Source organism: Emydura macquarii, unplaced genomic scaffold (assembly GCF_026122565.2).
Source record: "Emydura macquarii macquarii isolate MOO-44397 ecotype Brisbane River unplaced genomic scaffold, CSIRO-AGI_Emac_v2 contig_3534, whole genome shotgun sequence".
In the NCBI taxonomy this organism is placed as follows: domain Eukaryota; kingdom Metazoa; phylum Chordata; order Testudines; family Chelidae; genus Emydura; species Emydura macquarii.
Window position 1 is genome coordinate 410,542 of NW_027133671.1, and position 22,621 is coordinate 433,162.

Sequence of the window (22,621 nt, forward strand, 5' to 3'; positions counted from 1 at the left end):
TCTGTTCTCCCTGCCTCAGAATACAAGAACAAGGGGACAGTCAATTAAATTGATAAGTGGGAAATTCAAAATGTGTCAGAGGAAATACTCTATCAAATGCATAATTAAACTCTGGAATTTATTGCTACAGGATGTCATTGAAGCCAGGAATTTTGACTCTTGCTAAGAGGGATGCGTGTTTTATGTGGATGAGAATATCCAGAGTTATAATTGTTAATGTTAATGCAATGAAGGGAGACAAAGCCCCATCCTCCCAGCCTTAATGCACTCTCTGTTAGGGATTCAGACCTTCATGGTGTGCAGATTACCCCACATTTGCCTACTAGGGCTTCTTCCCCTTCCTCTGAAATACCCAGCATCTACCACTATCAGAGTAAATAATAGACCTGATGGACCGCAGGTCTGTTCCAGGATGGCAATTCCTGTGTTTCAATGTCAGAGTTTTTTCTCTGACCCTCCCAGAGCCAGGGATGAGATCTCATGGATCTGATAATTCAGATGAACTCTGATCCTGAGCCCCTACAACTCGTTTCAGTAATTCTTCACAAAGCACTATACAACTACCCCCTCTCAGTCTGGAGTCAGACACCAGCCTCCAGGAAGGCTTAGTGGCATGTTATTCATGTCTGAGGCGGCTTTTCAGGAAGAGGTCTCCTCAATTCACGCACCACCACAAGCCCTTGCAGGGACAGAAACTGGAGTCAAGTCTTTTGGTCCTTCTGGTGTCTTTCTGAAGAATTTGTAGGCATCACAGTTACTGGCAGCAGAGTGCTCTCCCCCAAGGCATGAAAGGTACCTTTTAGGCCCATCTGAAACAGAGAACTTACCCAAGCAATTAGGAATGGCTCCTGAACGCCAGGTTTTTTGATGATCTGCCATCTTGGGCAAAGCCTGAGGCAACCCAAGATAGATACATTTTTGTAGTTTTTGCTATCATCAAATATAAAACCCGAGTCTGAATTAAAAGCAGATTAGATATAAACTACAGTCATTTTAAGCAAACATGATGGAAAAAAAAGATTAATTTCATGACTCCAGGAGGCAGAGAACAGAACTAAGGGACTGCTAGAGGGGATTTTATGTCTTCTGACTTAGAAAGTTGGGCTTTAGTGAATTGCACATGCCCCTAACTACCAGCTACTGCCCAAAAATGGTTCCATGAGCTAGTGGTTGTATGTGCAGCTCCTAGCAGGGGCCTCTGTGGAGCACTATTATCAACGAGAAAAATGAATTATGTGAAAAGTCACTGATGACATGGAATGATGGAGTGCACTGACAGGATGGTGGCCAGTGAAGTGGTTTGGGATGGGATGGTGATGGAGAAGTGGTGGAAAGGAGATAGATACATCACCACATTAAACCACTCTTCATCTTGTACATCCCCTCTCTCTTCACCTCCTCTAGAAAACTCAGTAAACTTGGGAAAGACCTAGTAAGTGGAGAGATCTGTAAGACAAAATATAACAGTTACAGCTAAAAGTCACAAAAAATGCTCCATGTTCTCAAGCTAATACAGCAATGTATTCTTAATAATTACCTAAAGGCATTACTCATCTCACTCTAAGGTCTGGTCTTCACTTGGAGGGGTTTGCTGGCATAGCTGTACCAGCAACCTGCACCCAGTGGAGACACAGCTTATACCAGTTCCCCAAACAGACTAAACTATACGAGCCAGAGAACATTTCTGCTGTTATAACTGCAACTACACCAGTGTTTCTGCATAGCTATGTCCATTGGGGCGGGGAGGACGGAACAAGGGGAATGGGGAATCACACTCTTGGTGGACATAGCTATGCCAGCCTAACTTGTAAGTGTAGACCAGGCCTTAATAGGAGAAAGTGATGAAAGCTGATGTCAGCTGCAATTAGGACAACTGTCTCATCTCAGAGCACACATCAACCAATCCAGACTCAGTCTCAGGCAGTCAAGCCCTCTTCATCTTGGAGACAAGTTTATGCAGATGTCTCTCACTGCCACTGTACAAGCCCCTCAAGAAACTGTTTGGCACATTCATCTCCATTTCCTTCCAAAGTTGGAAAATCACTACGAAGATCGGGGAACAAGAGGAAGGCATATTCTGGATTGGCAGATGTTCATTCTACCAGAGATCAATTAACATATTAAAGTCGCACTGTTTCCCTTGTGGCCATCTGCCAATCCAGATTCATTATATGGGAATGAGCAAACAGCACAGAATTAAACTGAGGATCTGGTAGATATTTAATAATTCATACAGAATGCAATCTCAGCTAAAGCAGGAGTTTAAATCCCTTTGAACATGCATCTGCCCTCGCGCTCTGGATGACGCCACCACAATGTGGATGGCAGCCTCCAGAATGAATTTTGTCAAGTAAGCTGGATTTCTTTCTGGGGTCTCCCAGGATTTGCATCCCTGAGCTGCAGCTCTGCCACCTTTGGAGTGTGCAGTCCCCCCCACCCTCACTGGCTAGCTCGGCCAATTTGTACAGGCCGGTGGCAGAAGAGAGAAAAGGGACCATAATCCAACCTTCACCCCTTTCCTTCCTGCCCCCTTTCAAACAGCTAATCCCCAAAGGAGATGCTCCATAGAACAGGACTGCACTCTCCAATAGCTTCTGACCAGCCTGTGTATATTAGTGCAAGGTGCTGACTGTTCCTTCCACTCTCATGACAGGGCCTGTCAGCCTCATATTAAAAGTGTGCATCACAAACATTATACCACTTATGGCTGGGTAAGGATTTGAAATTTCTGAAAAGTGAGAAGCAAATATATTCAGTAGTTTAGGAGATCACTGAATCATAGAATCATAGAATATTAGAGTTGGAAGGGACCTCAGGAGGTCATCTAGCCCAACCCCCTGCTCAAAGCAGGACTAACCTCAGCTATATCATCCCAACCAGGGCTTTGTCAAGCCTCATCTTAAAAACCTCTAAGGATGGAGATTCCACCACCTCCCTAGGTAACCCATTCCAGTGCTTCACCACCCTCCTAGTAAAAAACTTTTTCCTAATGTCCAACCTAGACCTCCCGCCCTGCAACTTGAGACCATTGCTCCTTGTTCTGTCATCTGCCACCACCGAGAACAGCCTAGCCCCATCCTCCCTGGAACCCCCTTTCAGGTAGTTAAAGGCCGCTATCAAATCCCCCCTCATTCTTCTGTTTTGCAGACTAAACAAGCCCAGTTCCCTCAGCCTCTCCTCATAAGTCCTGTGCTCCAGCCCCCTAATCATTTTTGTTGCCCTCCGCTGACTCTCTCTAACTTGTCCACATCCTTTTTGTATTGGGGGGCCCAAAACTGGACACAATATTCTAAATGCGGCCTCACCAATGCCGAATAGAGGGGAATAATCACTTCCCGTGACCTGCTGGCAATGCCCCTCCTAATGCAGCCCAATATGCCATTAGCCTTCTTGACAACCAGGGCACACTGCTGACTCATATCCAGCTTTTTATCCACTGTTACCCCCAGGTCCTTTTCTGCAGAGCTGCTGCCCAGCTCGTCGGTCCCCAGTCTATAGCTGTGCATGGGATTCTTCCTTCCTAAGTGGAGGACTCTGCACTTTTCTTTGTTGAACCTCATTAGATTTCTTTTGGCCCAATCCTCCAGTTTATTTAGGTCACTCTGTATCCTATATTACTTTGAGATTTCAGGGCCAACATCACCTTTCTAACCCGGCCAATTTAAAGCCTTTGTTTTATCACTTGAAATGTTATGGAGAAGTACTTCGGAGCTGAAAATTATCCTGGGCATAGCCCATTTTTTGCCCCAACAAAATTAGTATTACTTGTTAACTGTATCTATTTCTGCAACAGAAGCTGAAGAAAGTGGTGTTTGTCAAAAGAGAAATGAGATCTTACATCATTTTTTAGTTCTAGCTCTTTGATGTTTGTCAGTCTTCTTGGCAGACAAAAGTCATGCCAGCTCAGGTTGACTTTACCAAAATCAGCCTGGAGACTGCCATGCATATCGGGGCGCTTTCATCCACCAGTACACAGGGCAGGCTCATGCTCACAGGGATTAAAAGGTGCCCAATTAAAAGGTGTAATTAAATGGGAGTTGGGTGCTTCACCCCTGTGGTTTCTTTGGAAAGTTCTTGCCTAAATCTCTGCTCTCTGGAGCAACAGATTAGAAGAACAGGACCAGTGTCACGAGCATTTAAGTAAGATAGTTTGATCCCCCATGCCTGAAGGGGTACTTAAAGTAAGAGCTGTTTGTTAGAAACAAATATCCCCTTCCTGAGTACAATCCCAAACTGACGATAACTGGTGGATTCAGCTGCCATAGCCCCATATGCTCGTACATTAGACTTCACATGAATGTAGATGTCCCTTAGATGCACTCTGCCCACTAAAGACTGTGGATTGCTTTGTTCATGAGCAAAGGGCTGTGGCAAAGCCTTGATGACGTCTATAAACAACTGCCACATGGTTGTCACTATTTGAATCACAAAGGTAGCAAGGAAAGGAAAGCATATTCACCAGTCCTACAGCTGCATTGAAAAATGATGCTTCTGTCCCAGTTCCCATGCGGACCATTGGTCCTAGCATGCATCCCAACCCCAGAGGCTGCCTGTATTATTGTGGGCCTGGCTGAGGGTGAATGCAAGGTATTTCCAAGAAGTTAGGCTCATCTGGAAGAACCAGCGTAGGACTTTTAACGGGACATTTCAATCGTAATGAATCCTCCTTTTGGGCCCTTCCAGAGAAGATGATAATTTGGGCTGGCCCCATATGCAGAATGACCCATTGAACTATTTCAAAGATGCCACAACTGAGATGAAGGTCCTTATGCTCCCAGAAGAAAATGATACATCTATGATATTGCCACGGTGTAAATCACATGTCCGATGTCACCTTGGCCTGGAAATGTCCAAGATCTGAAACCAGAACATTTTTTTCTTCTCTCTTCAGTTGCCGTAATTCCGTGGCTTCCTTGCTGGTGTTGAGAGTCTCAGCTTTGTGCCACAGAATGGAGTCTTTTAGGAAGGCTTGTCGATTTTGTAAATATAAGGTAGTCTTGATTTTTCCTGAGCATGTCCGAATCAGTATTATTGAAAACCCTATGAATGCCAAGGCAGATTTTACATTCCTCAGTGGTTATCCCAAGATAACTGGGATTGGCTTTGATCTTTGTTTCTTCCACTAACAAGTACAAAACACAAGGTGGATAGAGCAAAGGAGGAAACAGCAGGATGCATATGCAGGTTTGGAGAAGGAAGGAATCCCGGACCCAGGAAAGGCGTGGAAAAACGTTTGGACAGAAGGACTCAAAGACACAGGGCTTTCTGGTTTGTTAATCATGCAGGAATAAAGTTACAGCTCAGTGATCCCTCCAGGGTATCCCTAACTACTCCCAGGACAGCAGGGAAGCAGCACCAAGTCCCTGCTGTGGGAGAAGGAGTAGCTGGCTGCAAGGAAGGGGAGGACACAGTAAAGGGTCACAGGTATCAAACAAGTGACATGGATGCAGGCTCACAGGAGAGAACAATTAACCATGTCTATATTATCCTACTGCTGAGCCCTTCCCCTTTGCAGATCAGATGCTGCTGCCAGCACTCGGCAGGCTGGGCAATGCTAGGATAATCAAGATAAGACCTAGAGATGATTTAGGGGGAGCTTCACCAAGAACCATGTGAGGAGGTTTGCCAGTGAGAAATGCCAGAAGTTCCCTGACATTCGAGTCTGCCAGTAATGCCCGGTAGACCCCAGCTGAGCTGCTCGAAGCAGTTTCTGGCCATTGTGCTATGAGAGCAGGACTGGATCCTCAGAGAATAGGAGTAAAGGAGGGGAAAAAACAAGGGCATTCCTCACAAAGTGGATTGTCTCCACAGATTGCCAGATTTGCTGCAGGGACAGGAAGACTAGGCTAAAAGCACCAAACAGCCTCTCAAGAGCTGCATTCGGGAACCAACAGAGAAATTAATGTTTGCAATTTGAGGTGGTTCCAACTACCAAGAATCCAGCCTGGCAGGTAGCCTCTTCAACAAGTAGGTGCTCTGATACTACATGGTACTGTTCTTCACAGGATGCAGCACAGATTACATTCGAGATGCACTATGCTGTTCCACACAGGACATGGCACAGAGATTAAGAGTGATTTGCAATAAAGGAGAAATTCAAACTGCAAACAGATCTGTAAAGTAGTTTAAACTGAACTCTGTTTGATAAGAGAAGGCTATAGAAGAATATTACTAAGGCTTAGCACTTACATCTTCAAAGCATTTTACAAAATTTAACATCTCTATAGTCCAAGGGTATGTGGTGAGGTGGGCCTGTTTTGCCCCGTGGGTCTGCGCTCCTTACAGCTATGCCAGTGGTGTGGCTGGGTGGGAGCGGGGGGGGACCGGGGGGGGGGGGCGCGACGGGACACGACCCTGTCCTGCCCTCTACCTCGGGCCCCGACCCAGGGACCCTGCGAGGAGTAGCCTCAAACAACTTAGTCCAAGAGCTACTACCTTCCCTGGGTCGCTTGTCTGTAGCCCCCCCTGGCTTGTGGCTCTCCTTCAGGCTCTATGGGGCCGGCGTCCTCTGGTCTTGGTTGCACAGGCTCCTTCTTACCTCCCGTGGCTGGGTGCTCTCGCCACACCCACACTAGCTCCTCCACCAGCTCCACACCTTGCAACAGCAGCAGCAGCTCCGCTCCGCTCCTCCACTGACTCCACACCTTGCAGCAGCTCTGCTCAACTCCCTCTCAGCTGAACCCATCTGTCTGACTGGGAGGCTTTTAACTGCTGGGGCAAGCTCCTTGATTGGCCCCAGCTGGCCTGATTGGCATAATTAGCCTGGAGTGGCCGCAGCTGGATCACCCAGGGAACAAGGATTTCTAAGCCTGGGGCTGATATATATGCCTTCCAGCACCCTCCTATAGCCGTCAGGGCTGGCCCCGTCACAGGTAGTAATAAGTTTGCCTACACATACATACATTGTGACCACTACACTTTTTCTTAAAAAAAAAAAAAAAAAAAAGCCGTAAGTGGAGCAGCACTGCATCAATTCAGGAATCACCCCAAAGGAGTTGGGCTTCCAAAACAGTGCCTGCCTTCACTGAATCATAAAAGATTAGCAGTATGAGCTGTCACTTTCAAAAGATACTCCAAGAAACAGGTTGTGCATCCCAGCCCATCTCAATTAAAAATTAGCAAAGCTCTACCGTATAGCCACAAGCAGTTGAAAATTAGTTTGGCTGCACAAGAGAGGCTCCATGCCACACCAAAACACTCATGCAGGACATGTAAAGATCTGCTCCCACAGCTCCATGCCTGGTTATTTTAAGAAATCCCAACCACAGAAGCATCGAAACCCTGTAGGGTTGATAGCAATAATGTTCCTTGCTCTTACACAACATTATTACTTGGATTTAAGGGAGAACTTAATTCTGAGGATGTTTCAGTGGGATAGTAATAACAGTATCCCCTCTGAATGCTTGTGTGATAACCCTACTAAATTACAGTGAAGCAGCAGTAACATTAGCCAAAGGATGATCCCAGCTGTACTGGATGGGCATGGAATATTGGCAGCATGTCACATTACCATGCAAAGATTCACGATAGCACGATAAATCCTTGTGAGAAACTCATGCTACACCATTTAGCTCAATCTCTACAGGGTAGCAACCATGTCTTTTGTCTGACATGCCCAGCACACTTTGGACACAATATAAAATAATATTTATCTAATGTAATTTGACATCGGAGAATGACATGGATATAAGCTCCCTTAGCAAGAAAAGTAGTTTCCTACATTCATGGAATATGACAGGTAAAGACTAATGTTCTCAAACAAAATCTTTGTGATAATGAAGCTAAGGTTGCAGGAAAGTGTCACTGGATTGAACGTACAGGAACATTACGTACAGGAACATTACGAGTTAAAGATTAGAAATGCACAAGTTCAGAGTCAAGGTTAACCTAAAAGAAATCTAAACCACTGGAAGTGTGGAAATTCAGTGCTAAAACAACCAAATAGATGTAACTCTGCCCTCAAATGTCAGCCTCCCATCTTAAAAATTTGTGCACAATAAAGTATTGAAAATATGTGCCAGAGAATGTTAGTCTGCTGTGTTTCGTACACACGCTCCTCCAATACCAACTATTCTGTTTTATCACCATACTAATCATTGCTCTTTTAATGTGAGTGCTACAGTTACATGATCCTGGCCATTCTAGCTGTTGTCCAGTGACACTGAAACTGCTCACCACATGCCATAGGACCTGTTTCAGTGAACCGCTAATATCTCATGCATGGCATTTAATGACCTCAGTGCTTCACAGAATCAAGCCCTCACTTCAAAGCAGGGACAGTGGTGAAAAATGCTGAGGTAATGCTGAAAGTGAAACTGCTTGTGATGGCTAAAGCAGTCTGAGTTATATACATTTGTATAAATTCAGCTTTAATGCTGAATTCTCGTGGGTTCTAACGTCCATGGAGTTTAAAAAGCCGATGTTCTTGAAAGGCAACAAACACAAAGCTCTGATGTGCCTGCAACCTTAACTTTACCTTGAAATGAAAGGAATTCCCACACAAACCTTTGCTGTACAAGTTTAACATGGTTCCGGAGAGCAAAGGGGACAAGGGATGTGGCATTCTCCCCTTCCCTGTGGTTTTGAAGAAGGGAAACCTGGTTAATGCACATGTAAGAACCTCTGGAGGGCACCCATCTCCTGTGGCCCTTAGGATGTAGAGGAGGAGGGCTCCCCCTGGCTAAACACTTTTACCCCTTTAAGGGCCTTCTAAGACTCATGACAAGCTTCCTGAGACTAGCAGCCCAGCAGACTGACTGTAGGAACTGTGGCCTTTCCCTAAAAGCCTTGAGAGTTTAACCACAGCCCCAACCTTCCCACAAGCCTTAGGAGGCTCATGGACCATCACTAACCCTTCCCTCGTGTAAGCCTTAGGGTGGGCTAGTCAGCAGCCCCTGTCAACAAACTTGTGCGCTAGTTGGGCTCATGATGCCCCAACAAGGCAAAGTGGCTTCCTCCAGGAACTATAACTAAGACTCAAAAGGGTACCCCAATAAATCTAGGGCTCAGGAGGACCTCCAAATCAGCTTAAGGTTAGCAGAGGCTGCAGGTCACAACAAATCTTTTAAGGTCTGCAGAGTGGGGCAAGTGTGAGAGCTCCAAAGATTCACTGGAGGTTCTCTCACTCCAGGTCTCCCTCATGCCTGCTCTCCAGCTCCACACCCTGCAGGTCTCCTGATGTGCGTGGTAATGGCCTCCCGGCCCTTCCTACGGACTTTTGGTGTGCATGCAGTCCAGCAGAGGTTAGGGACAGAGAGAAGCAGTCAGTCTTCAAATGTGAATTATTTTCCTCCATTTTTCCTAAGCTCAGACATAGAGAAAAGTGCTAAAAGTCGAGCTGTGGTACACCTCACTTACTGATGCATTTTCATTTAAAACAAATTGTTTGATTAAGTTCAATTTTGGTGGAAAGTTATTTTCCATTGACAAGCCTTCTTTATGACTGGTTCACAATGAGATTGATTATCTCTACTAGGAAAAAAGCTAGAAAGATTTTATGAAACCTTCTATGTCCAGCAGCCAAATTCCCTGTCTTAAGCTTCCCTGAGCTGCTTATCCGTAGAGATGTTCCTATTTAAAAAAACCTAATCTAGTGTACAGCTCTGAAGATTACTAGATCTCATAGGAAAGTTCGGTTAAGCTTTGTTTGTTTTATAAGGAGCTAAGAGTGCTAGTGGTCTGCAAGAGTACAAGGCGGCAGTGTTTAGGGTCACAATTCCTGAACAATTTGTCCACTTCATTTTACATTTGTAGGAAAAATTCTACGTTGGCTCCAGATCTAGTCTACTAGTTTTGAGGCTGTTTCTTTACTTGTGGCTTTTGAAGAAGGGGCAAAATTACATTCAATTAAAAGTCAGATGCAAACTAAGCTAAGGAGTGGCTGGTACCACACCATAATCACACAGATACATTTATGTAGTTTTGCTCTTTCATGATTCAACGAGACAGTGTTTCCTGTAAGCTGCTCCCTTACATCATGTACAATATTTTCCTGAGCACCACACAACTTTGTACACAGTACAGTTGCATTTTTATGCTGTTGTGGAATGTGTGTTACAGCTGTGACAGCAATCCTGCAGCAGTCACATGCACACAATACAACTGAAGGTTCAGTCATAGATACTCGGTGCTATTATTTTCTTGTTTTATAGAAAATGTAGTGCTTGTGAAAGTCTCAACGGTTGTCAATCCATGGAAAAGAAATGCACAGTTGCAGCAACTTAATAGTCCCATATATTCTCTCTCTCTTATGCCTTATCCCTGACCTGTTGGGACCACCATCAAGTGGTAAAATGGGAATTTATCCTCCATAGTTGTGGTGGCTTTGATGTGGACATCGGCCGCTAACAATTTCATGGACACTCTCCATCACAGGTCATTGAGCAGCCAGCAGGTGTTAACAGCTTTCAGCCACTCCCACCTTGAGCTAGATGTAAACTGGTGCGTAAAAGGCTCTGCATCCCAGTCCGATGAGACACTGAGCCCCAGCAGAAATACATTACACAGGACTTACCTGTCCATTGCGGGAGGCAGTGGCAGTTGTAAGTGTTCACACCGTCCACACATACCCCGCCGTTCTGGCAATTGTGATTTGGGCAGTCATCAATATTCTGCTCACAGGTGCTTCCTTCAAAGCCTGGCCAAATTAGAAACATAGCAGACTGAAATGATTTACAGGGGCCCGATAAAGGGGGTTATCTGTCAGTGGGAAGTGATGTTCCATATGCACGTCCTAGTGCCCTAGCTCCCTGCCGCACAATGGAGCAGGGGTCTGACCCAGGACTTGTCAGCAACAATGTCCTGCCATTGCCCAACCCAAAGGGCCTGGACAGGTAGGTTGGCTTTGTGATCCAGTCAGTTAAAGACTCAAGTTCTTTTACTGATCCATCTCCTCCCCAGCTTGGGGGAAAAAGGGCCAGACTGAGCGACCAGAACACATCCCAGGGCTTGGGAACATGAATAGCTTGACGGGCCCCATCCAAGGCAGTACTGGGGGGCTGGCTCCCCTCTGCCTTACTCTGTTCTCTTTATAGATTTCCCTGTTGCTTCAATGGACTAACATGATGCAGCAGCTTTTAGTGCCTCTTGACAATACCCGGTTCCCAGGGGTGTCTACTTGGGCTAGCTTCAACCCGCCCAACCCGTATACTATACCCTGAAGGACAAAGAATAACTTAACAAAAACCCAGGAAGTCTGTTAAGGCACGCAATCACCTTCCTCCTAGGTCTCCACAGTTACAGAGCTGGCAGATGGTCTCTGCCAACAGCAATACTTACCTAACATTTCATGCACATGAATGGCTTGTTCTCTTCACTTTTACAAACCTTTTCTCTTTTCCACATTGGTGTCTTCACTGGCTATTCTTGTTCCTTTTGGCCTGTTTGCCTCATTCCTCCTTGGTTCCCTTATTTTTACTGGCCTTTTATTTTCCAGGCCAGTGCAGTATACCTGTCCGCTGGGGGACTCTTTCCTGCTTGGCTTCTCTCCCCGTTTCCACCCACCTGTACCCTCCCTCAGTTCGATTTCCATGCTTCCACACTGCATTTGGAAGGGAAAACCATGCACTGACCATTTTGGGTCCCTGAAGAACCCATGGCACTTCTTACAGGAAGTTATCCTTGTGTCCAGGCCAAACTCCAACTCACTCACATCCTTCCTCCTTCAAATAACCCTGCAGTTTCTGGTGGATGAGGCATTCTTCACTTCTAGTACTAAAGATAGCTGCATTTCAGTGTGGCTAGAGCAAACAACCCCAGACTATATCATTTATAAATCAGATCCATCTCTTGGGTTCTGGGGATTTTTGGGTTATCACAGTGACAGGCTACTTCCCTTCATACAGACAGTGCACTCTTCCCTCGAGCTCCAGATTCCTGGATCTGGAGTTCTCTTCTGGGCACCTCAATCTCATCTTCGCCAAGAGTCGCACACCCAGTGCAGATACCACAGGCCTGCAGAGGGGCACACTGAGCTGGTTAGCTCTGATGCAACTCCAACAGAGTCTGGCTGCTCTAGAGAGACCCTGGGGAGTCTACTGCAACTCCTAAGCCTTGCCCCGGCTGTGTTGTAGGCAAAAGCCAGGAGCACAGAGAGGCACCTTTATTTCGGCCACATGTATTAGTGCTTTGCTAGCAATAACTAGTAAGGGACAGTCAGCATTATTTCCAAGTGTAGCAAGACTTACAGCATTAAGTCTGGCCTTGCCAGCCTCCCCCCCTCCCCAAGTTACCTGTAAATTTCAGGGCAGTTCAGACAAACATGCTGGCAATTGTTCAAAGAACTAGATTAGAGAGGTGTAGCTCTGACCCCAACTCTGCAGCAGTGCCTCCCTGTATCTGACAGAAGGCTCTCAAGAAGTGATGGACAAGGGCTCCTGCACCTTACAGACCACAGAGCATAGCAATCATTAGGTCAAATAAGTCCAAAACAGAACAGGTTTCACAAGAGTTATCGCAGGAGCAGGCGTCCAAGACAAACTGAAGTGTCAGACCCACCTGCTCTTGAGTTTGAGGTGGCATAAAAATTAGGTCGTTCGGGGAAGTTCTCTCATCCTTGATTTTTCTAATTGTCTCATCTCATGAATGTTGCAGCTCCCCCAAGTAAAATTCTTTGTAAGAAGATCAGATCATTGTTCACATGCTGCACTCACGCCACCAACACGAGCAGCGAACACACCCAGGACTATCACCTCCAAAAGCTTAAGTGCTTGCAAGCTAACTGAACTTTCACTGGTTTTGGTGACATCAGATCTTACCCTGTTCTCTAATAGGTGAAGCCCAGAGGATAACTGTATATTTAGTTATTCCACTGCACCTCAGATGAATTTCAGGTGCTTTGATGTGTGGGTAAAATTAAAGAGTAAAAAACACTGAGACAGAAGAAAGCTAGTTAAATCCTGGAGCACTTCCCATGGTTGAATTCTACACTAACATTTGCTGGTTAGTCCTTTGGGAAATCTTGTGAGAAGCATAAATCGCTATTCCTATTATACAATTGGCAAAATGAAACTAAGGCTGAGAGCTGTATTCTAAATTAGTGATCTAGCTAGCAAACAGATAGCAACTGCAGAAGCAATTTAAGCAGGTACTGCCACACTGGGGTAAAATGGGGCCCAACCGGTCCCATTCACCCCAGCATCCTCCAGGCTCTTGGGGGCACTAAGACAATGTGGTGCCTCCTCTCCCCAGGCTGTGGGGAAGGAAGTGCAGGGAGAAGCCAGCCACAGACCAAAGCCAGCAGAGCAGCTGCAGAAGCAGGGGCTGTCAGACATTGATGTCTATTTTCTACAGGGTTGACTGCACATTGCTGTGTTGACTGGCCGTTCGCTCCAATCCCCTCTTTCTTGGTCTTTTCATCTCAGCCTCTCTCCTCATCTGCCCTTCAGACTTTCCCTCACCCTTCCCACCTCTTTTCATTCAGCTAATAACCTCACTAAACCTTAACCCCCAAAGAGTTGAAAGAAAAACTGTGGAACTAACAGGATGTTTGCAGGCCACCACACTGTTCACTATGCTTGTGTGTTACCCCTGCCTTCTACCTTTGTCTGCTCTATGTAGTTGGTAAGCTCTTCTACTACTGCTGTCTGTACAGCACTTATCACAATGGGGCCTGTCCTGACCCTACTTCTGATAATTGACTTGTTAAAGGCAAAACTGCAAGTGACTTCTGTGCTTCATTTTCCCCATAGGAAAATACTGATCTCCACATCTGCCTGCCTTCCAAAGGGTTTGTGAGGTCTAAGTAAATAACATTTGCACAATACCACGAAGGGCAACCAGTGGAAGAGGTGAGAGAATAATTTAAGCAATTACTGGGTTCTGTTCTTGCATTTATTTGTTTATGCCACAGAGACAGGATGACAGCCATTTGGGAAGCTGCATGTCAGTTAGATCAATACAATTCCTCTGCATGAAGTGATAGTACTGTGTGCACTTTATGAAGTTTGTAGTACCAACTCTAAACGGGCTTTACAAGCAGTGCCTGGCAACCTAAATATTTTGAAAGCACACATCCCCTGGTGCATGTTTCCTATAGCATGCACATGTCAGGTACTATCTTGAGCAATGAAGTGCTTAAAACGTGTATGGAAATGGCTTTGAATAACTACCAATCTCAAACCAGAAAGCTTAGTCAAAAGCCCCACGCACCTTACCAAGGACAGCAGATCAAGATGGATTTAAAGCATCAAGGGCCGCATTGTTTGGAGTTACAACTCCAAAAATGCAAGGGGTCAAGTTTTTGGTAACTTCTGATCTCTCAAATGCCCCCTCCAATTTGCTTTATTTCAATCCTTATCAAACACAGCTGAAACTTTAAAGGTTTGATTTTTATGCCTATTTCAGGCCCTGTACACTCTGCAATACTGTGGCTCAATTTGTAGTGGAATTCACCTCTTGCTGCAGAATTGTCCTAGAGAAGTTCAGCTTTCATTTCTAAACATTAGATTTCTAGCCCTTGCGGTCAAGGTGCAAGTCTCAACATGTCAAACAATGCATTTATGCCTGCTTGAGTCTGTCAGGAGCCTGAAATAACACAGAGGGGCCAACACATTCATGTCAATCAGACTCTGTAGCTACAACCCTTGGCATTTTTCCAAGATGCCACAGAATTCATTATTTTGCTGCCTCCAGCCACCTGACATTGTTTTCTGTCTCTCTGCCCTGCTGGGACCAGCCTGCAGCTGGGTACATACTCAGATAGCTAGCCCTAGCCACCTCCCATGCCGCAGCAGCCATACTGCTATCTTTAACACGCAATGAGTGAAGCTAGCACACATCTGTCTACTCTCCCTGGGAAGCAGGTCCCAACTGCTGTGCAGACATACCTTTAGAGAGATTAGTGTCTCCCAATACCACAGGAAAAGCCCTGCATTGCACTGGGCAGAATAGACCCTTACATTTAATATGCCTTTTGTGTCACGTTCCTAGGACACTCTGCTTTAACTAAAGAGCAGTTTGAGGCCACAGTTGTATGACGCGGTACCAAGTGCTAGCAAACACATGAAGTTATTTCCTATTTCTAGGAGATATTCCGGTTCTCATACACAGTCTGCTCTGGTCTGACAGATTCTTTCCTGGACAAGCTCTTGGAATTCCCTAGGGTTCTTATCTTAGTTAATGGGTAATTATTGTGATGGATAACAATGAGTAATCACTTTCCCAGCTACGAACTTCCTCTATTGACTTGTTTCACATTCTGTTAAAGGCCAGTTGCCAAGTCAACTCTTTATGTGTCAGATATTTACAGCTATAAAACTCATTTTCACCACATTAAAAGGAGTTTAAAATGCTGCAAGTTAAACATCTATCACATAAGTGTCATTTATTAAAACTGACTGACCTGACAAACTTTCCATCTCTTTAGAATTAGGGATTGTCTACACAGTTTTTGTACCAATTTGACTAAAAATTGAAGAAAAACTGAATTAAACTGATACAAGCCTCTAGTGTGGATGAAACTATTCCAGTATAAGAACTGTTTACACTGGCATAGCTTTTGGTAAATTTGCCTCTCAAATGCCGGAATTTCCCCAGATTTCAGACTTAAGTTATTGCAACATTTGGATTATATAAACAAAAACAAATTATTTGGGAACCTAAAAGTTTTACACTCAACCATACTGTGCATTCAGAGTAGCTGGATCACAGAAAACTATTGACACCACTGTAACTGCATAGCTGTTACTCCATGCTTTCAGGCTCTTCTAACTTCTCCCTCAACTCTCCACTGGCCCCTCGCATCTTTCTGCTAGTCCCTTTCCCTCCCTCTCCTTCACTGGAAGGGGTCAGGATTCAGGCCACCAGGAATCGTCTCCCAAAACATTAGGACATTTCTTGGTACACCCTTAATTGCACTGGCATGAAGAATGACCTTGCCTTCACCTAGGCAGTCAATGGAAGTGCCCAGGCCTCACTAAACTTTTTTTCCTTTTGGTTTTTGTTTAAATGGGAAGTTTTGAAAACCAAGTTACAACAATGCAACACTGCCAATTTAGACATAATGTTGGTCAGGACATACAAAATGAAGTCTCTCAAAGCAACATGAACTCACCCACACTGTACATGTTGTGTAATAAGTCACATTAACAGTAATTATCAACATGATATGTGGTGCAATACTGTTACTGTGGGGTGACTTTCTCTTCATTTCCCGACTATATTTAAGGGCCAGATTTTAGCTAGCCCACTTTGGTCTGCAGGGAAAAGTGCAAGGTGCTTCCATCCAATTGTGCATCCTTGCAAGAAAAGGCAACTTCACTCACGTGAGCAGTCCTATTAACTTTGCACCCTTAGTACTTGCTGTTCTCTTTTTTCCTCTACAATGCTTCTAGCACGAGGCATTATAAACGCTTTGGCACAAATAGTTCCACTTCAAGGAACTCAAGCTCCGCTGATGAAGCCTGCAGAGCCTGCTAGCCATAATCCAAGCCTTTCTTTAAAACAAGAGGAAATTAAAGGCAATAGATTAACTTGAAAGGAACATCAGGTTGAAAAATCAAGCTCTCTAAGGAGTCGGTATATTTAGGCAATTTGTTTCTCCAACAACTACTGATATATTCAGCCTTTTCACCTGGGCCCCAGACCCCTCTGATGTTTTCTTACCTTGACCTTTCTGGTCCTTTACTCCTTAACCCCTTTCTCCTTCCCCGTCACTGGGAGACTCCTCGCCTTTCATATTATGAATCATTGAGCACACAGCAACTAAGCCTTCATTTTAGCTCCTTTCCTTGTCCAAACTTATGTGCCTTTTCTCATGGCCCCCACACCACTCCATACATCAGAAATAACCAGAAGTTCAGTGCTTGATTTCCCAACGTAACCACAGCATTCCAACTGGGTTTTGGGAAGGCCTAGATTACCTGGCAGACAGTTGCACTCATAGGTAAAGTCACTGGTTTGATGACATGTCCCTCCATTCATACATGGCGATGGTAAACACGGCACATACAGGCTCTCGCAGTGGTGCCCTGTAAAGCCTGGCTTGCACTGGCATTGGTAAGAACCAGGCAAATTGTGACAGATTCCACCTTGTTGGCATTGTTCTGGTGTGGCACATTCGTTCACATCAGTGTCACACTTCGGGCCAGTATAGCCTGTTGGGCAGGTGCAGGAGAACCCACTTCCAGATGTGATGCACGTACTTCCACTGGCACATGGCTGAGACACACAAGCATCAATCCACTGGCAGTCCTTTCCTGTGGAACCAAGACACTTGTGAGCTTCTGTCAATCAGAAATTGTTTGGATGGAAGATGCAGACTTCCTACCCCGCACCTCCATGACACCCTACAGTTGAAATGTCTTTCTGCACATACTGTGTACTTTCTGTGTACTCTACAATGTTACATTTGGATCTAAAGCACAAGCATTTCCCACTGCCACCACCAATTTGACTTCGCTCTAACCTGTTTAGGCGGGAGCTGCAAGATAGGGAATCATGTGATTTACGAGAAGTAATCCATTAGCTGAAGTGATGCTGCACTGCTCACATATACTCTCCTCTCCCACATGGCCTTCAAGGATAAAAGCAGGTTTCTGAATTTCCCCGTGATATAGAATTAAGCTTCCCTACAGAAAACTGCTGCTGGCCAAAGTTGCTCAGCTAGATGATCTAAGGCAGAGGTTCTCAACCTTTTTTTTTTTTAAACCTAGGAATTCCTAAACTTAAATAGACTAATTTGTGGATCCCCAACCAGAGGGGATGCATGGGTGTAGGGGCGCACATGTGGTCGTGTGGCCCCCCCTCCCAGATTTCTGCCTTCCATTTGGTCTTGCTCCCTGAAGTGCCAATGTAGCAGACAGAGCAGTGGTGTGTCGTCTTGGCTAACGTCTGCCTTCAATGGCAGGCACTCCCTTCTGATGGCAGGGGGAGATCTCACTTCTGCAGTGACACTGCCGTTTTTGGTTGCACCACCCCCGACCCAGACAGAGAGGGTGTCCTGCTGAGGTGAGTCAAGGGTGGAGGTGGGGTTCCCTCCACAAGCCCCATCGCCCAGGGCTGAAGTCTGGTTTATTTTCACAAACCCTGGGGGACACGGACCCCTCATTGACAACCAGTGCTTTAACCCCTCATTGACAACCAGTGCTACATGGGGCAGTTATTCTGGAATAAGATAGGGCATGAATTTAAAGTGTAATAACTATCCTGGAATAACTCCCAATGTAGACACTCTCTTCCAGAATAGCTATTGAGGTCACTTTTCCTACCAAACAAGCCATAGAAGATTAAAATACATTTGTATTTTTAAAATATGGCTATGAAAAGTGAGAGGCCTAAAATTGGTCGGTTTAAAAAAAAAAAAAAAAAAAATCCTCATGCTCTCTCTCCTGGCTCTCATGTGCCGTGCTGACGCTGTTTCTTTGATAGCTGCAGCAGAGCATTTTTAGGCAAGTTCATCCATCTTAAAGATACTTCAAATGGAGAGGGGAGAGCTAAGGACACCATTACCAAGTCCCACCTGTGTAACCTGGTGGACAGACACACTCATATGTGTCCTGGAGGAGCAGTTGGCAGGTCCCTCCATTTAAGCAGGGGTGAGATACAAAGCAGATGTGCGATTCAGAGTATCTGCAATCTTCGCCCGTGAATCCTGCAGCACATTGACAAGTGGCTTTTCCTATCACAGTTGTGGTTTCACACGTTCCTCCATTATGACAGGTCTGGCTTTCACAGGGGTTTCTGTACTGACAGTAGGCTCCAAGAAAACCCTCTGGACATCTGCAAGAGAATGGAAATCATGACTAGCAGCATGTTCAACACTGATCCTGATAATGCGAGCTGCTACTGTGCAAGGTCCCAGGATTGACACCATGTAAGTGTTTTAGACACAACTAACACCCAGCATCTTTCTTACTTAGACAGCAACATTATAGACCCTAATGTATGCGCCAGACACAGAAAAGCCCCTTGTGTTATTTATGACTGTCCAAAGTGAGTATCCTGAAAGTTTAAGGTCATAACATTAATTCATATATTGAACTCAGTGAAACTCCAATTACATTTAATGAAGGGTAAAAACTTCCCTGTCCCTCCCTTCCCCCTCACAACTGATAGACAGACAGACACTGTCTCCCCATCACTTCAATATTTAAATACAAATTGAATATTTAAAACAGAGTATTAGTTAATTCTACTCTGCTAAGCCTAATAGTGTCCTCTGCAGAAGTAAATGGCCAAATTTGAACAACAGATGCTATCCATCTCAAAACCTCTAGCGCAGGGGTGTCGAACATATGGCCCGCCGGCCGAATCCGGCCCGCCAACCTTTTTGGTCTGGCCCCTGGCAACAGCTGCCATGACATCTCGCGGTGTTGTACTCTCTGGTGGTGGCGCGCACTGCTGCCAGAGGGTAAGATGCAGTGAGATCTCGCGGGGGCAGCGCCCTGCCACGAGATCTGTGTACTCTGGCGACAGCGCATGGAGACTGTGCACGAGACACAGCGCTCGGTAAGCGGTTACTAGATATTTAAACCTGTTTAACATTTTACTCACTGTTCTATAGATGTTTGATGCCTTCACAAGATTAAAAACAAACAATCCCAGTGGGGAAGGTAAAGTTGATAAAGGTAGGGGGAGAGAAAAAGAGAGATCTTTGAAATTCCAAGAAAAGAACAAATAACTTCTTTTAATTGGTCATTTATATTCCTATAGGTCCTGAAAAATAGGACCTGCTTCCTGATTTCCCTAGTAAAACGAGTGACCTCACACATACTGTAAACAAATGTTCAATTTAATGGTTCTTCAAATTCCTATTCTAATTTCTTTTCTTCAGAAGAGTTGTGTTATTGCTCATGGGTTTGATTATATATAATGAAATTTGTCAAACTTTATTATAATACAGTAATACAGTACAATATAGTACAATAATTTTAATTTTAAAAAAATCAATTTATGGTATGTATGTATGGCCCACTTGAAGTACATTTAATTCAAATCTGGCCCGCCATAGGAAATGAATTTGACACCCCTGCTCTAGCGTACTTTCCACAGCCCCACTGTGAGATAAGGAAATGCTGTAATCCCCATTGCACAGATAGGGAACTGAGGGCAGGTCTACACTACTGCTTAAATTGATCTAACTTATGTCGCTTAGGGATGTGAAAAAGACAACCCCTAAGCAATGCAAGTTACAGCGACCTAAGTGCTGTCCACACCAGCGCTTTGGCGGCAGGAGACGCTCTCCTGTTGGCAGACAGCATCTTCCCCAGACCTGTTACAGCGGTCCAGCTGTGCTGATATAGTGCTTCTAGTGTAGACTTGCCCTGAAGCTCTGACTTGTCATAGGTTGCAAATTGAATCCAGGAGTCCCAAGCCAACAATTTAACCACTAAACCATCTTTCCTCTGTTCCTAAGAAATACAATAATGAACTGGCACATTTATTGATAAGTGGGGCAATATTATGAAGATTTATACGTGCAGAATTACTGCACAGCTATTTCTCACTACGTGAAATTTATGTAAACACAGTATGACAACACTTGTCAGTGCTGTAATCCATCTGCTGACTGGCCTTTGGACTAGGAATTTTCAATCCATTTTCCAGCAATGAGCAGACACTGCCATTTGTTTCCTTCAGTTAAAGGAGCAACCTGCAAAATGTACATCAAATCAGACAAAGTATTAAAAAAGCAAAGAAAATTGGACTGTGAATCTGCAGATTTTTCTACAGTCTAGTTGGTTTGATGAGGAATCAAAATATGTACATCTTGTCTAAGAGACACAGCGAGGAGTATCAGACAACATGATACACACTACAAATATTTTAGGGATGAACTCCAGATGCTCCGTTTTCCCACGCCAGGATATGAGTAATTCCGAATTAAGTCAGTGTTAGTTCTTCAAACCCGGGGAGGGAGATTCTGATTCCAAGAAGAGTGATTAGTTCTCTAATGAGGTCCGGGGCAAAGTATCTAGCAGCAACAGGATTGCTTATTTAAAATGCATCCATCTGATGAATCTCAAAATGCAACTGGAACCTGGGAATCCTCTTCAAGCAGGTATGTTTCTAGTGTGGTCCCACACGGATCCCAATGGTTGAAAGTTGAAGCTAGACAAATTCAGACTAGAAATAAAGGGCAAATTTTAAAAAATAAGAGCATTGGCCATTGAAACAATTTACCAAGGATTGTGGTGGATTCTCCATCACCAACAATTTTAAAATTAAGATTGGATGTTTTTCTAAGGCCTGGTCTACACTGCTGGCGGATTTCGGTAAGTAGCTTGTGCATCTCCCGTTGACTTACTGACTTCTACTTACCGCGGCATCACCATTGCACTGTGCCAGTGGGTAATGCCCTCCGGTCGACGCAGGGTTACTCTTCTTGTGGGGGTGGATTAATGGTATCGATCGGAGGGCACTTCTGGGATCGATTGAGCGGGTCTCCACTGCCACTCAATCAATCCTGCGGAATCGATCCTGCATTGTCGACAATGCCGCCGGCAGTATACACATACCCTCAAAGTTCTACTCCAATTCAAACAGGAATTAACTCAGGGCTGCCCTGGGGCCTGTGTTATACAGGAGGTCAAACTTGATAACCACACTGGTCCCTTCTTGTCTCATCATCTATGAAAAAGCTTTGGATATATGTTCAAAGAGTAACAATTCCATATACTATATATAGATAACAATGTCCTAAACTGAATGTCTTCTCCATCCATCCCCACCATGCCCCAAAACTAGAATTCTCTCATAACCCTCTTTAATCTACTCCTACCCTTCCACACTAGAAAAAGGCTGGGAGAACACAAAAGATCTGCAGGGTGACTCAACGTTATTAGGAAAAAGTTTTTCACTAAGAGGGTGGTGAAGCACTGGAATGGGTTACCTAGGGAGGTGGTGGAATCTCCATCTTTAGAGGTTTTTAAGCTGAGGCTTGACAAAACCCTCGCTGGGATTATTTAACTGAGGTTAGTCCTGCTTTGAGTAGGAGGTTGCACTAGATGGCCTCCTGAGGTCCCTTCCATCTTTAATATTCTATGATTCAAAGTTAACAAATTTGGGGAAGCAAATTCTGAAATTGAGGCTCCTGCTCTGAAAATACTCTGCCTCCCTTGGGGCTGATGGCTCGAGCTCCTCAGATGATCTGAACTGCTGTAGACACCTAGACTTTAAGGTCTGAAGGGACCATCATGATCAACTAGTCTGAGCTGTACATCGCAGGCCATATAACCTCACCCACCCACTTCAGTGACTTTGCCAGAGGTTATGGGCTTCTTACAGAAGTCCTCAAATCTTGACTTAAAGACTTCAAGTTACAAAGAATCCACCATTTACTTAGTTCAAACCTGCAAGTGACTTGTACCCAATGCTGCAGAGGAAGGCAAAAAAAATCATAGGGTCTACTCTCTACCAATCTGACCTAGTGGAAAACTCGTTCCCAACCTAGAGATGGCAATCAGTTAGACCCTGAGCATGTGGGTGAGACCCACCAGCCAGACCCCTGGGAAATAATTCTCTGCCATTACTCAGAGCCCTCCCCATTTGGTGTCCCACCTCTGGCTGTTGGAGTGATTTGTAATAGCAGTTGCAGATGGGCCATGTGCCACTGCAGGAAATCTCATCATACTATCCCCTCCATAAATTTATCAAGCTCAGTCTCGACACAAGTTAGGTGTTT

The 22,621-nt window shown here is 44.8% G+C and overlaps 1 protein-coding gene across 1 annotated transcript in view; it reads right to left on the reverse strand.

Annotated features, from left to right (window-relative positions):
* NOTCH2 (notch receptor 2) overlaps positions 1-22,621 on the reverse strand; it is a 133,072-nt gene that overhangs the window by 87,230 nt on the left and 23,221 nt on the right. Inside the window, exons 3-5 of the mRNA XM_067536366.1 lie at positions 18,458-18,717; positions 16,860-17,195; positions 10,514-10,636 (exon numbers count right to left, since the gene is read on the reverse strand). Of these exons, the coding sequence (XP_067392467.1) occupies positions 10,514-10,636; positions 16,860-17,195; positions 18,458-18,717 (719 nt within the window). The remainder of the gene's footprint in view (positions 1-10,513; positions 10,637-16,859; positions 17,196-18,457; positions 18,718-22,621) is intronic.